Genomic DNA, 11,876 nt, shown 5'->3' with positions numbered 1-11,876 from the left:
TTGGTAAATAGGCTAACACGTAGGCAGTTTAAAATACAATGACAACTCATTACTGTCAGACTTTACCTAAAATCTATTTTAGTTTGGTTTTTTTCTACTTTCACAAAGACTCAAACACATCTGTCAAACTGTGTAAAAGTCAAAGAATCGACTGTAATACAAAATGGCTATGATATTGAGGAAAATGAATATTTTAAAGTAAAGGAATTCTGAGGTCGTATGTTTATATAATATCTGTTTGTGTCCTGACAGAAATGAAAAATTCCTAAAGATTTATTTCCTGTGTGGCTTCTATGCACACCATAATCACTACAACGTGATATATGCGGTCTTCCTTTAAAACCTTGTGATATTGGTTTATTAAAGGTCCTAAATAGGATTGATTTGGCCTGTAAGATTCCAGTGCTTGATCCAGCCCAACAGGAAACTCTAAAAACAAATCAAGTAAACCTAGTTGACCCTCAAACAGTTATAATATTGATGGCATTTTACCATGTTTGTCCATCAATTCAATGCTGGTGAAACAGAATTTCAAATCATATACACTTATGATTCTGTTTTATGTGTCCTTAAGACATTGACAACCATCTCCTTAAGTGTACGACCTGTTTGATGTTTTAACTGGAATCATTTGTTATCATTAGCAATTTAATAGTGCAGGAAAGTGTAAATTCGGTATCAAGAGTTCAGCACAACTACTATGCAGTGTTCCAAAGGCCTCCTGAATTGCAAGTTCATTAGCATCTTTGTGTTATCCTAGTGGGGAAGGACTGTAGACGGGTGAGGGGCAGAAACTCTGTTTCACCATAACAGATAATAGAGCAGAAACGTATTTCATGAATTAAGCACTTTTAAGAAAATTCACTATAAAATACGCGGTGTGTGAGAGTGTTGTTCCTTTGAATAGGATCAGGGTTGTTTAACCTGGTGACAGATTATATCCTCTTAAAGTACTGTATATGTGCAGATGTAAAATAATTTCATATGATCAATAACATCCCTTGTGCATCTTAAAATGCTACACTGATGTACATAATTTAGATGGATATTATTGTTTACATTGCTGTAGCTCTATTTATACAACTTCAACGTTGTTCAAATGATTTAAAGAAAGGCATCAGGTTCAATAAAGGGAAGAATGACTTTCTCAAAAGTCAATTATTGCTGTTGTTTTTTTTACAAATGTGTGAAAAGACGTGTCAATTGCCGGCATGTGAGATGTTATACATTTGTGCTGACATCATCTTAAACCCAGCATTTAAACAGGGAGGAGTTGCTGTGAATATTCATCTTTCAATTCCACTTTGACTGGCAGGAATTATTCACTATCAGCTTTTCTAAATAGAAATGGATTGGTCATCCAATGAGGTCAATGAGTCTAAATGACCCCCAAATGTAATGTCCACATATATGAATATACGTACTATTATAATTCATCATCATGGGTGTATTTTTATCTTCGTCTTCTATATTAGTTTTAAAAGTTATATCAAAAGTTAGATTTTTAATAAATGTAATTCAAAATGAATGAATGAAAAATAACAAAAATAACTTCTTATGACATCAAATACCACACTAAAAAATTCATAGTATTTATTTAATTGCCTGCCATTGACAACAATAAAAGTCCAATTCATTTAATTGTATGTTTGTTGTTGTCAATGTCAGGCAATGAGGTAATACTATGACCTACATGATCCAAAATGTGATGTTTTTTGGTTGTTTGTTTCATTTTAGCAAAATTAATCACTTGTCTTGATAAAAGATTAATAATGCAGAATGGCCCAGGCACTGTTTCGAATTTATATAACAAGAACATTTGACTGAGTGTTACGTAATGTGTCATCAAGAGGTAATGGTTGCCAAATTTGATGTTTATAAGTGAATTGCCTTCATAACTTTTAAATTCTTTGCACCTAAAAAAAAAGCCATCATTTCAATCTCATGTGTTTTATATTTTGAATGGAATGGTCTTTCCGTCAGTTAGGATGACACAGAGTTTGGCTGTTGTCCAGATGAGCGCCGTGATTGGCTGACAACTGTCAAAGTGGCAAAATGGAGCGTGACGATTGGTTCGGAGCCATCGATAAGGCGGGACTATCCCAGTGGCGACTGTCAAGATTGGCAAAGGGCTGCGGTTGCTGCGCGCAGGTAAAGAGCAAGCGACACCGAAAGAAAACATTCATCCGCGGAAGAAAGCAAACAGTGGGATGGGATCTGGCCGTCCGCCGAAAGCTCTTCTTGCGGAAATACCAGCAAAACCAGCCATTTAAGTTGGCGGAAGAAATCGGGGAGAAGAAATTGCTCTTGTGTCAACCGTCGTTTGTGTCTCGGACACGCTTCTCTCGTAGGCAACTTGGACAGCTGCGTGCTTGCCAGCCATCAACAAAGAATGAAAGCATTCAAACGAAGTAAGTCTTATTTGGTCCTTTTGCACGTGTCCTTTCTGTTTTTTTCTTTCTTGTTCGATTTGTATGTGCCTGAGCTGTTGCTTTAGCATGGAATGCGTTGTTTTTTCGGGGACTGAGCGCGTCGCCTGCCAGTGCAAGCGTGTCGTGTTTGATTGTGGAGGGTCGGTCAGCTAGCCAGCTAGTTATCTCCCGAGGTAGCCCAAAAAGGCATCGTGTCCATCTGGCCGAACGACGCACGGCGCATTCCAGACTCCCCATCTGCCCTCTTTGTGTCCTAAAAATCGGTCTAAACTATAAAAAAAAAACTGTCTGCCAATCGTGTGTTTGGGAAAAAACGTGCTCGGTTGGGAAAAAAAACTTGTTAGTTTCGGCTAACGGGCTCATGCGAAGCTGAGATTTCTTTTTTTTTTTGTTGATCAGTTTTAACCTGGACGCCAACTCTAAAACATGGCTTGGATGAGCGTGTGTGTGTTTTTAAAGAAGCGCAATAATAAGTTTTTGAAGACGCTCGCACATTCTAGTGGCGCTCAAACAAATGGAAGGAGCATGCGCTTGTAAACAAAAAAAAAGTTACTAGCTCTTTTGACAATGAGGTGCCACCAATGGCAGACTATGTCGCTTTGGCTGCTGCTGAGAGACGGACGCAAGGAGTTCACAACAACAGCAGGTAGCCATGGAGAGCATATCAAGTTGGAAATGTTATCTCCTGTCAAATGTACTAGAGTACTTTTAATCAAGTTATTTGAGGGATAACATGATCATTTAATTTTTAATGCCCACAAAGCCAGATCAAGTCCCAAAATATACTCTTAAGTAAACACCAGTCCTTTTTCTTTTTATTCCTTTTTTTAAGAAAGCTGCAAGCCAGAGAAATGCTCAATATTACCCAATAGGTTAGGTTAACTGCTGCTGTAAACATTTTTGAAGAGCACTGGCTTTCCAAATTAATGTTCTATATATTTAAATATATTTTTTTTTATTGTTTACTGTGGGTTTCGCTCTAGTCATTTGCATTGTAGCACTGTATGAGCATTGGTATGAGCTGAAAACAGCCTATTTCTTCTTCACATGGTCAATGGACTCCTGGGCCAGCAGCCACTGTGATGTTGATATGCACACAATCTCCTTTGTGAAGACAGGCGCTGCCCTGGGGGTCAGGTTTCACTCAGCCGCAGAGAGAGAGAGAGACATTTAGTGCATTTTGTGACCCACCCCATGGGATCAGGCATGTTCCACTCAGAAGGAGAGATTTACTCCATTGACTATCCAAAACTCCCAACAAGAAATGGAATTACCTCATTTGCAATTAAGTGGAGTTCTAATACCAGTTGAGGTTTCTGTGCTGGTTCCAAGTCATTGAAAAAAAAAAAAACATGAATATGCGTTAGTTAGTAGTGGCCTAATAGAGCATTATATTAACTACAATGTTTGGTGATAATGAATTCAGAGGTATGTATCCATCTGATCAATTGTTATATCTTCCCACGTTTGCCCAGATATAGAAGAAGAGCGTCACATGGAGCAGGAGCAGTCTTCTGCGTTGTCGGACAGTGATGACGGCTCTCCGCTCGACCTGTCAGGAAGGGGACTCTTTGGGAAGCGCCGTCGCCGTGGAAACCTCCCCAAAGAGGCGGTGCAAATTCTAAGGAGCTGGTTGTATGAGCACAGATTCAATGCCTATCCATCGGAACAGGAAAAAGTCAGTTTGTCCAGCCAGACAAACCTCTCTGTTCTGCAGGTAAGAAGCTTATTTCAAGTTGAAGAACTGCAATTACTAATTATACGTACATGTCCCCTGAGACTGTTTACTCTGCATCAGGGGTGCTCACACTTTCTCACTAAAGAAACAATCTAGCCAAAATAATCAATATATTTATCTATCTTTACAACTTGTATTGATGTAAGTTACATAAGACTATCTACAATTCAACTGTATTAAATCACCCTTCTCTTTTCAGATATGTAACTGGTTTATTAACGCACGCCGCCGCCTCTTGCCTGACCTGCTCCGAAAAGATGGCAAAGACCCCACCAAGTTCACTGTCTCTCGCAAGTTAAGCGGGAAAAGCGAGGGCCACTCGTCCACAGGAGGTGGCGCCAACTCCCCCGACATTCATTCTTCCACCAGCTCCACTCAGCAGCGCCCGTCTGTCATCCGCTCGGCCCCTACGTTGGACCTCAGCATCCTTGGGAACACGGCCACTGCTATCCTGACCGGTGAAAGCTATCCTGGAAAGGACAGCTCTGTTCAGGCCCTGATGAGGCTTGACACGCAAAGACTGCTGAAGGAGGTTGAGGAGCAAGGAGAAAACACAGCAACAGCAGCAGTGACTAGCCCTACGGGAGGGCTCTTCAACACGCCACCCCCGACACCCCCCGAACTGATCCCTTTTCATGATTTTAGTGATCTGAGGCTCCTTGTTGATGCAGCGCTGCAAAGGGCAGCGGAGCAGGAGAAGCTAAACAGGATCCAGGAGAGTCCAAATATTTCGAAAGTCACCGTAAAGACTGAGAAGGTGGAGTCACAGTGTGGCTCTTACTCGAGTGACATGGGGCCTACGCCTCCGCCTGATGACAGCCAGCAAGTATTGGATCCATGCAGGGTCCAAAGTCTCATGGAGAAGGCGATGGCGGTGTCAATCCCTGCCAGAGCTCCGTCAACTCCTTTGTCTACAGCTGCACCGGTTTCAGTCCTGGTGTCGACATCCAGTTTGTCCCCTGTACCCATGGCTAAAGTCATCTGGAATCCAATAGAGATGGACTCCAAGCAGTCACAGCTCATCCCGACCCACGTGCCGAATTTGCTTACAGTGCTTGGGCAGCCAAAGTTTGAGAAGCATTGCGACGATCCAGGTACGGATGCAGTTTCATACAGTCCTCCATCGCCTGTGATGAGTTCAGCTGCAGTGCAATCACCTATATCGCTCCAAGCTTCAGGCTCTACCTCTGCGACAAGTCAACCCTCACCAGCAGCAGTCACTCTTGTTCCAGCCACTCCTGCGGCAGCCATGGCCTCGTTCCCAGCCCCGCTTTACCTGCCCTTCCACAAATCCAACCTATTCCCTCTCGGTGTCCCCTCACCGATGTCCCCTCCCCTTCAGCCTTCCCCTGTCACGACCTCTGGCCAAGCTCCATCTCAAGCCCTCAAATCTTCAAGGTCATCAATCACGCCTCTCCTGGGTCTCTCTCCACACCTCATCACAGCCAATAACGATGGGGGAAGCGGGAGTAATTCACACAGGCACTCCACTGTGGTGCCCAGCGTCTGGAGCTTGGTCCACACTGACACCATGCAGGGCAGCCCCCTCCAAGTTGTGAAACCCATCACCAATTCGGTGTGGGGTCCCCAACACGCAGCCTGTACACAGTGAGTTGTAGGTGATTTGGCTAACTTTTTGGGGCAGTCAGAGTGCGATGGAATGTTTAAAGAAGAAGAAAAAGGGATGTATTATCACCACTCAATGAGTTGATGCATGAAATTTGTTTTAGATGTTTTTTTTTTTCTAGAGCTGCTGGTTCATTGTCATTTTTAAGTGCTCTAGAATCATGCAACTGCTCTTAACCACCCTCATTGAGCATTCCATTCAATACACGTGGACGCTCGGCAATGCCTCAATGAACGTTCTCGAATTATAGAAAAAGTATTCAAAAAGGTTTAATTCGTTTTTATGTCAAAAACATGGTCCTCGTTTTTAAAATTCCAATGTTTCACATTGGATTTTTGTTTCTAATGTAGTTTAACTGGAGTGAGTTGTGACTTTCTTCAGTTGTTAAGTCACGGTTTAATAGTATCTCTTGTTCCACAAATCCCATCCTCCCTAATCCCATTCCAATCCAACAGTATTGTCCTTCAGGGGCTCGTGGAATGAACGAGGGTCACATTGGCTCTGTTACCGAAGTCGATGGTGTCTGAGCCATAAAGTGTAGCAGCTTGATGACATCATACTCATCTTGCAGCTCAGTTACAACTGACTTGGCACCTTTATGTCTGAGTCTGATCTTCATGTGAGACACCGTTTTACTAATTGGCCAAAGGTGAAAGTCTTGTGAAAGATAAGTGTTTATTGAGGCATATTGTTCTTTTCTCTCTTTCTCTCTCTTGATCAGTGCTTTAGATATGCCCTATCATTCATTCAATCATAGTTTCCGTGAAACTGTCTTTAGAATTAACTGCAATATTTTTGTGCGACTGAATGTCGACATCATAGAGATACTGTAGCAAACTTATGGGGGTTCTGGGTGACCAGTGTCTTTGGCCCATTTGTACCGTTACGTACATTGCATGTACAATGAGATGGATGAAGTTGTTTTAGTCTCCAGTTCCTTCTAGCATTTTTTTTCAATATGAAATTCATTACTATCAGTCAAGTTCAGGTTTTGTTCATATTGTCAACAGTTCTTGTATACCTCATTTTACACAAGTCATGCTGGGATTAGGTCTTGCGTAGAGAGCTAAATATTAAATAACTTCTTTTTTTTTCCCCCCCACCCTTCATTATTTTTACTATTACTATTTACAAGGCTTGTGATTCCAGAGATGTCTGATTTAAAGAAGTACCAGTAGACAAAAGGTTTTAGATAGCATGATTTTGTACGTTTTAGATGCTTGACATTCCGATTGGCATGAAATTTATGTATGTAAATATTTCGAAGTTTCAAGGTGTTTTAGTTTGGTAATGACATATTGATCTCAAAGATTGTCATCTCTTCACTGCCAAACTCATTCAAAATTTTCCACAATGTTACTGACCGTTAGCAGTATGACGGGCTTCTGTGCCTTAAACCTTTTAGTGAGGGATTGATGATGTCTCCCTTCTGACTTTTTGTTTTGTTCTTTTTTTACATACATGAGCTAAATAGGTTGTGCAATATACGCCTTAAACTTCAAGTGTGTTTTGTATAAGCGTTTCAAAGAAATAAAAGCTCTGTTTTCAATTCTGTTTGGTATTGAAAATTATTTTAGGAAAAAACAAAGTTGTTGACTGCAAAATGATATTTCAGGGCGCAAAAGAAACACTGTATTGTAAATTCTTCTTTATTCACCTTAACAATTTACATCCTGTTGTTTCTCAATACAATTTCCTATTGGGGCCATATCCGTATCATAACAAAACATGCAAATATTTTTTTGTATATACTCATCCGATGTTTTTTTCAGTTCCTTCGAGATATTAGATTAGAACTTTAATTCATCCCGTATTTGGGAAATTCCCTTGGTTGGAGTAACTAGACAGTAGCAAGCACAGACACAGAAGATATTGTAGACCTATGTAAAAACTGGAACCACACACAGGAGGTCTGCAAGGTGGGGACCTTCTGCAGACTGAGAATGAGGTTAAATATGCAGAATTACTCTTAGGAATTGTGTCAGATTCGTTTTCAGGCCTTGTTAGGGTGGATGAGTTCTTGCCCCTGTCAGAAAGGAACACAACAGGAGCAATCTACTTCATTTACAAGTTCAGAGTTAAACCTATTTTGGGAAAGATTCTAGGGCTTTGTGCAAGCATGCTGGCTAAATAGCAGAAGGAGGTTAATACTTCAACTCTTGTGCATCAAATTGTCCAATTAGCTCGACATTGTGTGGTGGATGGGATGTCAACACTATCAGTCAATGAGATCCGGGACTTCATAATAAACTTCAAGATTGTTAGAAAATATTTTAAATTCAAATGAGACCAAAGCCAATGGTATGGTATATATTGCTTCGGACGGGTGACAACGTGAGTGGGAAAGCAGGTAGGTGCTTTTCTACTCGTCATCCTTGTCTTTTGCACCATGTTTGAGGATACGGGTGAACTCGGCGTAATTAAAATTGCCCTTCTTATCGATAGGTGCTTCGCGGAAGAGCTCGTCCACATCTTCATCAGTGAAACGGTCGCCCATGGTGGTAAGCAGTTCCCTCAGATGGTCCTCGTGGATGACACCTTTGAGTAAAAGTTCAATTGAGACACCTAACTTGCACTTTGACTTGAAGGAACTATATCTGATGACAACTCACCAGAACCTTCCTCATCGAAACAGGCGAAGGCATTGCGGATAACGTCTTCTGGGTCTGTGCCGTTGAGCCTTTCCCCAAACATGGTAAGAAACATGGTGAAGTTGATGGGTCCAGGTGCTTCACTCATCATGCCCTCCAGGTAATCATCAGATGGGTTTTTACCTGACGGCAGAAAGGTATGTACATGCATCTCTTGCAGGAATAATTCGGAGTAGAAGGAGACACAGGTAATTCGTAAAATGATGAAATCCAAAGAAAGGAAGGGAAATACCCAAAGAGGCCAACATATCGTGCAGATCCTCTTTGTCAATGAAGCCGTCCCTGTTCTGGTCAATCATGTTGAAGGCTTCTTTGAACTCTTGAATCTGAGACTGGTCAAACATGGCGAAAACGTTGGAAGTGGCCCTCTGGGGACGCTTCTTCGTCGTCTTCCCCTTGGCGCGCTTGCTCGACATGGTGGCAGCTCTTTTTGGGCCTGTGCAAAGATTGATTCAAAGGGACATTAATTGAGCAGTAAACCTCCATTTAGGATTTTGCTAGAATATATGGTACATGACAGTAAACTAAAAAATATATCTTGAATGGAGTGGAGGTTAACTTTGCACATTAAGCAAGTTGCATGTTTAAAAAAAAAAGCATACTTGGTACAGATGAAACAATGACCACCTCTAACAATTTGGGGGATTTAAAAAAAACATTTATTCTTTAACATTTACTATAGCGTTGAGCAGAGCATAGTCATTTGCGTTCGTTTTTTTTTCCATGGCAGTAAAAAAAAAACATAAATGCATGTGAAATGTACAAAATGAAAATTACTAAATAATAACCTTACTGACTACATATAGTGTGCATCAAAATGTAATCCTCACTATACCTTTGGTTCAAACAATGCACAATGCATCAATAGTGTCCATCATTCTAACATCTTCACACATTCTGTTCCCCCATAAGTGAGATGACACCTTTTCACAATAGCTAACATGACATGTACCTACAAATAGGCCTGTCATTCATTTTCAGTTCTGACATGTGTGTTATGAGATGTGATTCATTATTGCTGTTGACACCAAGGAAGCTCGTTCAGTTTGAAGCAATACATCAACTTTAATAGATGAGTCACACCAAAGTGACATCACACTCTTGGGTCTCTGTGCAACATGACTGTATATTCCATTTCAACCAGTTGCAAAATGAGATGCCTACCCCAACTTCCCACATCCTACCCTCAAGGGGAGATACAGACCATAGTGTGGTTTATCTGCATCTTAACTGCATCTTCAAAGATGAAGTCCCTTTACATTATTACTATTGCATTATACAGTTGTTTACTTGTTATATGAGAAATATTCATTCATTTCCCATACCTCTTATCCTCACTGGTGTGTTGTAGGGTGCTAGAGCCTATCACAGCCAATAATGGCCACAAGGCGGGGGGCAGCACACTGATTTGGTGGCCAGCCAATCACAGGTATGATAAATGTCATATAATATTTGATCATGGGGATAGTTTGAACATAGAACAATTAAATTGATGCAAAATTACTTCATATAGATTATCTATCAAGTCATAGAACAAGTTGCATTTGGTTGTATTGTGATAATTGTAATAACAGAAACATTGTTCTTGGGTGCAGTTGCACATAAGATAATACATTGACTCCTTTCTCCAATTTATTTCTTGGGCAAATGACCAATTAGAGCAAAATTTTCATTATTGCATTTTTTTATAGTGGTGCCAAACAATTAAATAGGCAGCTATGGCCCATTTTTGGCCACAACAAAAAAGTGCACGACTTCGGCACATATTTAAGGCCTGCGGCATCCCTTAAAAATAATAATAGACCTCAGCTGCTCTATATTCACAAATGCGTCGTCTCTACGAGTGTGTGTGAGATGGTTTTTCATTGTGTCTAATGTAGAAAAGCACATTACCCTCTATTGCCGATTGATTTATTGAAGGAAAAGCCTGGCCGTGATAAGCATTTCTAATTGTATCATTATCCACACATAGTACCATAAGCATGACCTTTTAATGACTATCTGAGTAATAGCATCAAGGCACATAGTAAAAAGGTTTAAATATATATTATATATATTTTTTTTTAACGGATATATAGTTTGGAATAAAAAAAAAGATGACTATTAACTGTTAACATTAATGGAGTGTTCAGAAATTAAAAATACTTTTTTTTTCTCCCTATCTCCTCATTGTCCGCAAGACCAAACTGGAAACTAACCAGAATCTTAATTCCAATTTATCCCATAAGTAACCATGAAATTTGCCATCAGATAAGGCTGGCTCAAATCCACATAGCTTTATATTACTCATCCGTGTGTGTGTTTTAAAAGTTGAACTAGTTCCAATGTTAACATTCAAATTTAAGGCGTTTAATTGAATTATCTGGTTGGCTGTGGTAGAACAATTGAGTACTGTTTTGCAGTCAGAGTATGATCGATGAGTAAAGTTCGGCCTTTGCGGGCCTCAGCTATGCAGAGTGCATGAGTCAACAAACAGAATATAGTAACTATTTTAAACTTCAGCAACAGATGTATCAGAGCACGGCTTAGGTTTGTTGTTGCATTTGTTCCCTAGATCAAAATTTCTTAGCTGCATATACTTTGGGACCCTGAAGAATTGAGGTGCTTCAGTATTACATTTGTGGTTCAAACATTATAATATTTTTTCTATTTTCAAAGGCTGTCTGAATAGTAATGGTCTAATTTTTCCTGTATATATACGAAGACATAGATACTATGCTGACAATAAATCCAGTTTTTTTTAATTAACAAAAAGAGGAAAAGAGGAACATTCAGTTTTAAGGACTTTACAAACATTGATGTATCAGTTACATATCTATATATTATACTGTGCAACTTTCGCTATTTTATATGCCATACCCATCCACACATTTCTGGTTCTGACCCATCAGTTGAGAATGACGACTTTTGACCTTTTCCTTTTTAATCCCAGAGTCACTCTTAACACAAAACAGACCTACATAGTCACTCACCAAAGTGATGTGACTAAACAGCCTTCCTGTCATCAGTTCACCTAACCATAGAGTTCAAAGGTCAGGAGTTCCAAAAACACAGAATGTGAAATTTAAGCGAGTAAGTGAAAGAGATCTAAATAGGTCAAAGAAATTCCTCTGTGTAATGGACCAAACAAACATACAGTATACAAACAAGCCATCTCTGCACCCAGTGTTAAAACCACATCTCTCCCGCAACACATTTCCATCCAATTTCCAACATTCCCCAAATCTTTTGCATAATCCATAAGAAAATAGGCCTTCTTTCTCACCTTGGTTTCAGGTAGATTTATATGGGACTCCCTCAAACGCCTTTTGTCCACTGTTCCAGACACAGCACTAAGTGGGAAGGGAAGCAGGCAGTCCCACGGAAAAGTTTGTTTAAAGAATCAGACCCTCCCCTTCCCGTGTTAGCCAATGGCAATGTTGTCCCGG

The 11,876-nt window shown here is 40.2% G+C and overlaps 2 protein-coding genes across 2 annotated transcripts; one reads left to right on the top strand and one right to left on the bottom strand.

Annotated features, from left to right (window-relative positions):
* Positions 1 to 2,090: 2,090 nt before the first annotated feature.
* Positions 2,091 to 7,346, top strand: tgif2 (TGFB-induced factor homeobox 2). Its single transcript, XM_077727218.1, has 3 exons — positions 2,091 to 2,411; positions 3,908 to 4,149; positions 4,370 to 7,346. The coding sequence occupies exons 1-3, from the start codon at positions 2,393 to 2,395 to the stop codon at positions 5,780 to 5,782; spliced, it is 1,674 nt and encodes a 557-aa protein (XP_077583344.1). The 5' UTR covers positions 2,091 to 2,392; the 3' UTR covers positions 5,783 to 7,346.
* An 84-nt stretch (positions 7,347 to 7,430) lies between these two features.
* Positions 7,431 to 11,876, bottom strand: myl9b (myosin, light chain 9b, regulatory). The gene is made up of 4 exons (XM_077726730.1): positions 11,714 to 11,876; positions 8,681 to 8,884; positions 8,410 to 8,571; positions 7,431 to 8,335 (listed from the first exon to the last, which is right to left on the bottom strand). Exons 2-4 carry the CDS (start codon positions 8,862 to 8,864, stop codon positions 8,160 to 8,162), a joined length of 522 nt encoding a protein of 173 aa, XP_077582856.1. The 5' UTR covers positions 8,865 to 8,884; positions 11,714 to 11,876; the 3' UTR covers positions 7,431 to 8,159.

The sequence above is a fragment of the Stigmatopora nigra genome, chromosome 10, assembly GCF_051989575.1.
Source record: "Stigmatopora nigra isolate UIUO_SnigA chromosome 10, RoL_Snig_1.1, whole genome shotgun sequence".
NCBI classification, from domain to species: Eukaryota; Metazoa; Chordata; class Actinopteri; order Syngnathiformes; family Syngnathidae; genus Stigmatopora; species Stigmatopora nigra.
Note: the sequence above shows the minus strand (reverse complement) of the source record. Positions and strands in the feature narration are given on the sequence as shown.

Bases quoted from the DNA above. Each gene is read 5' to 3' on its own strand.
- tgif2 (XM_077727218.1), top strand. The intron at 4,150-4,369 runs GTAAGAAGCTTA...TTCTCTTTTCAG, and splicing joins CAAACCTCTCTGTTCTGCAG to ATATGTAACTGGTTTATTAA.
- myl9b (XM_077726730.1), bottom strand. From the start codon at position 8,864: ATGTCGAGCAAGCGCGCCAAGGGGAAGACGACGAAGAAGCGTCCCCAG. The intron at 8,572-8,680 runs GTATTTCCCTTC...TTCTGCCGTCAG, and splicing joins CGATATGTTGGCCTCTTTGG to GTAAAAACCCATCTGATGAT. The intron at 8,336-8,409 runs GTGAGTTGTCAT...TTTTACTCAAAG, and splicing joins TTTCGATGAGGAAGGTTCTG to GTGTCATCCACGAGGACCAT.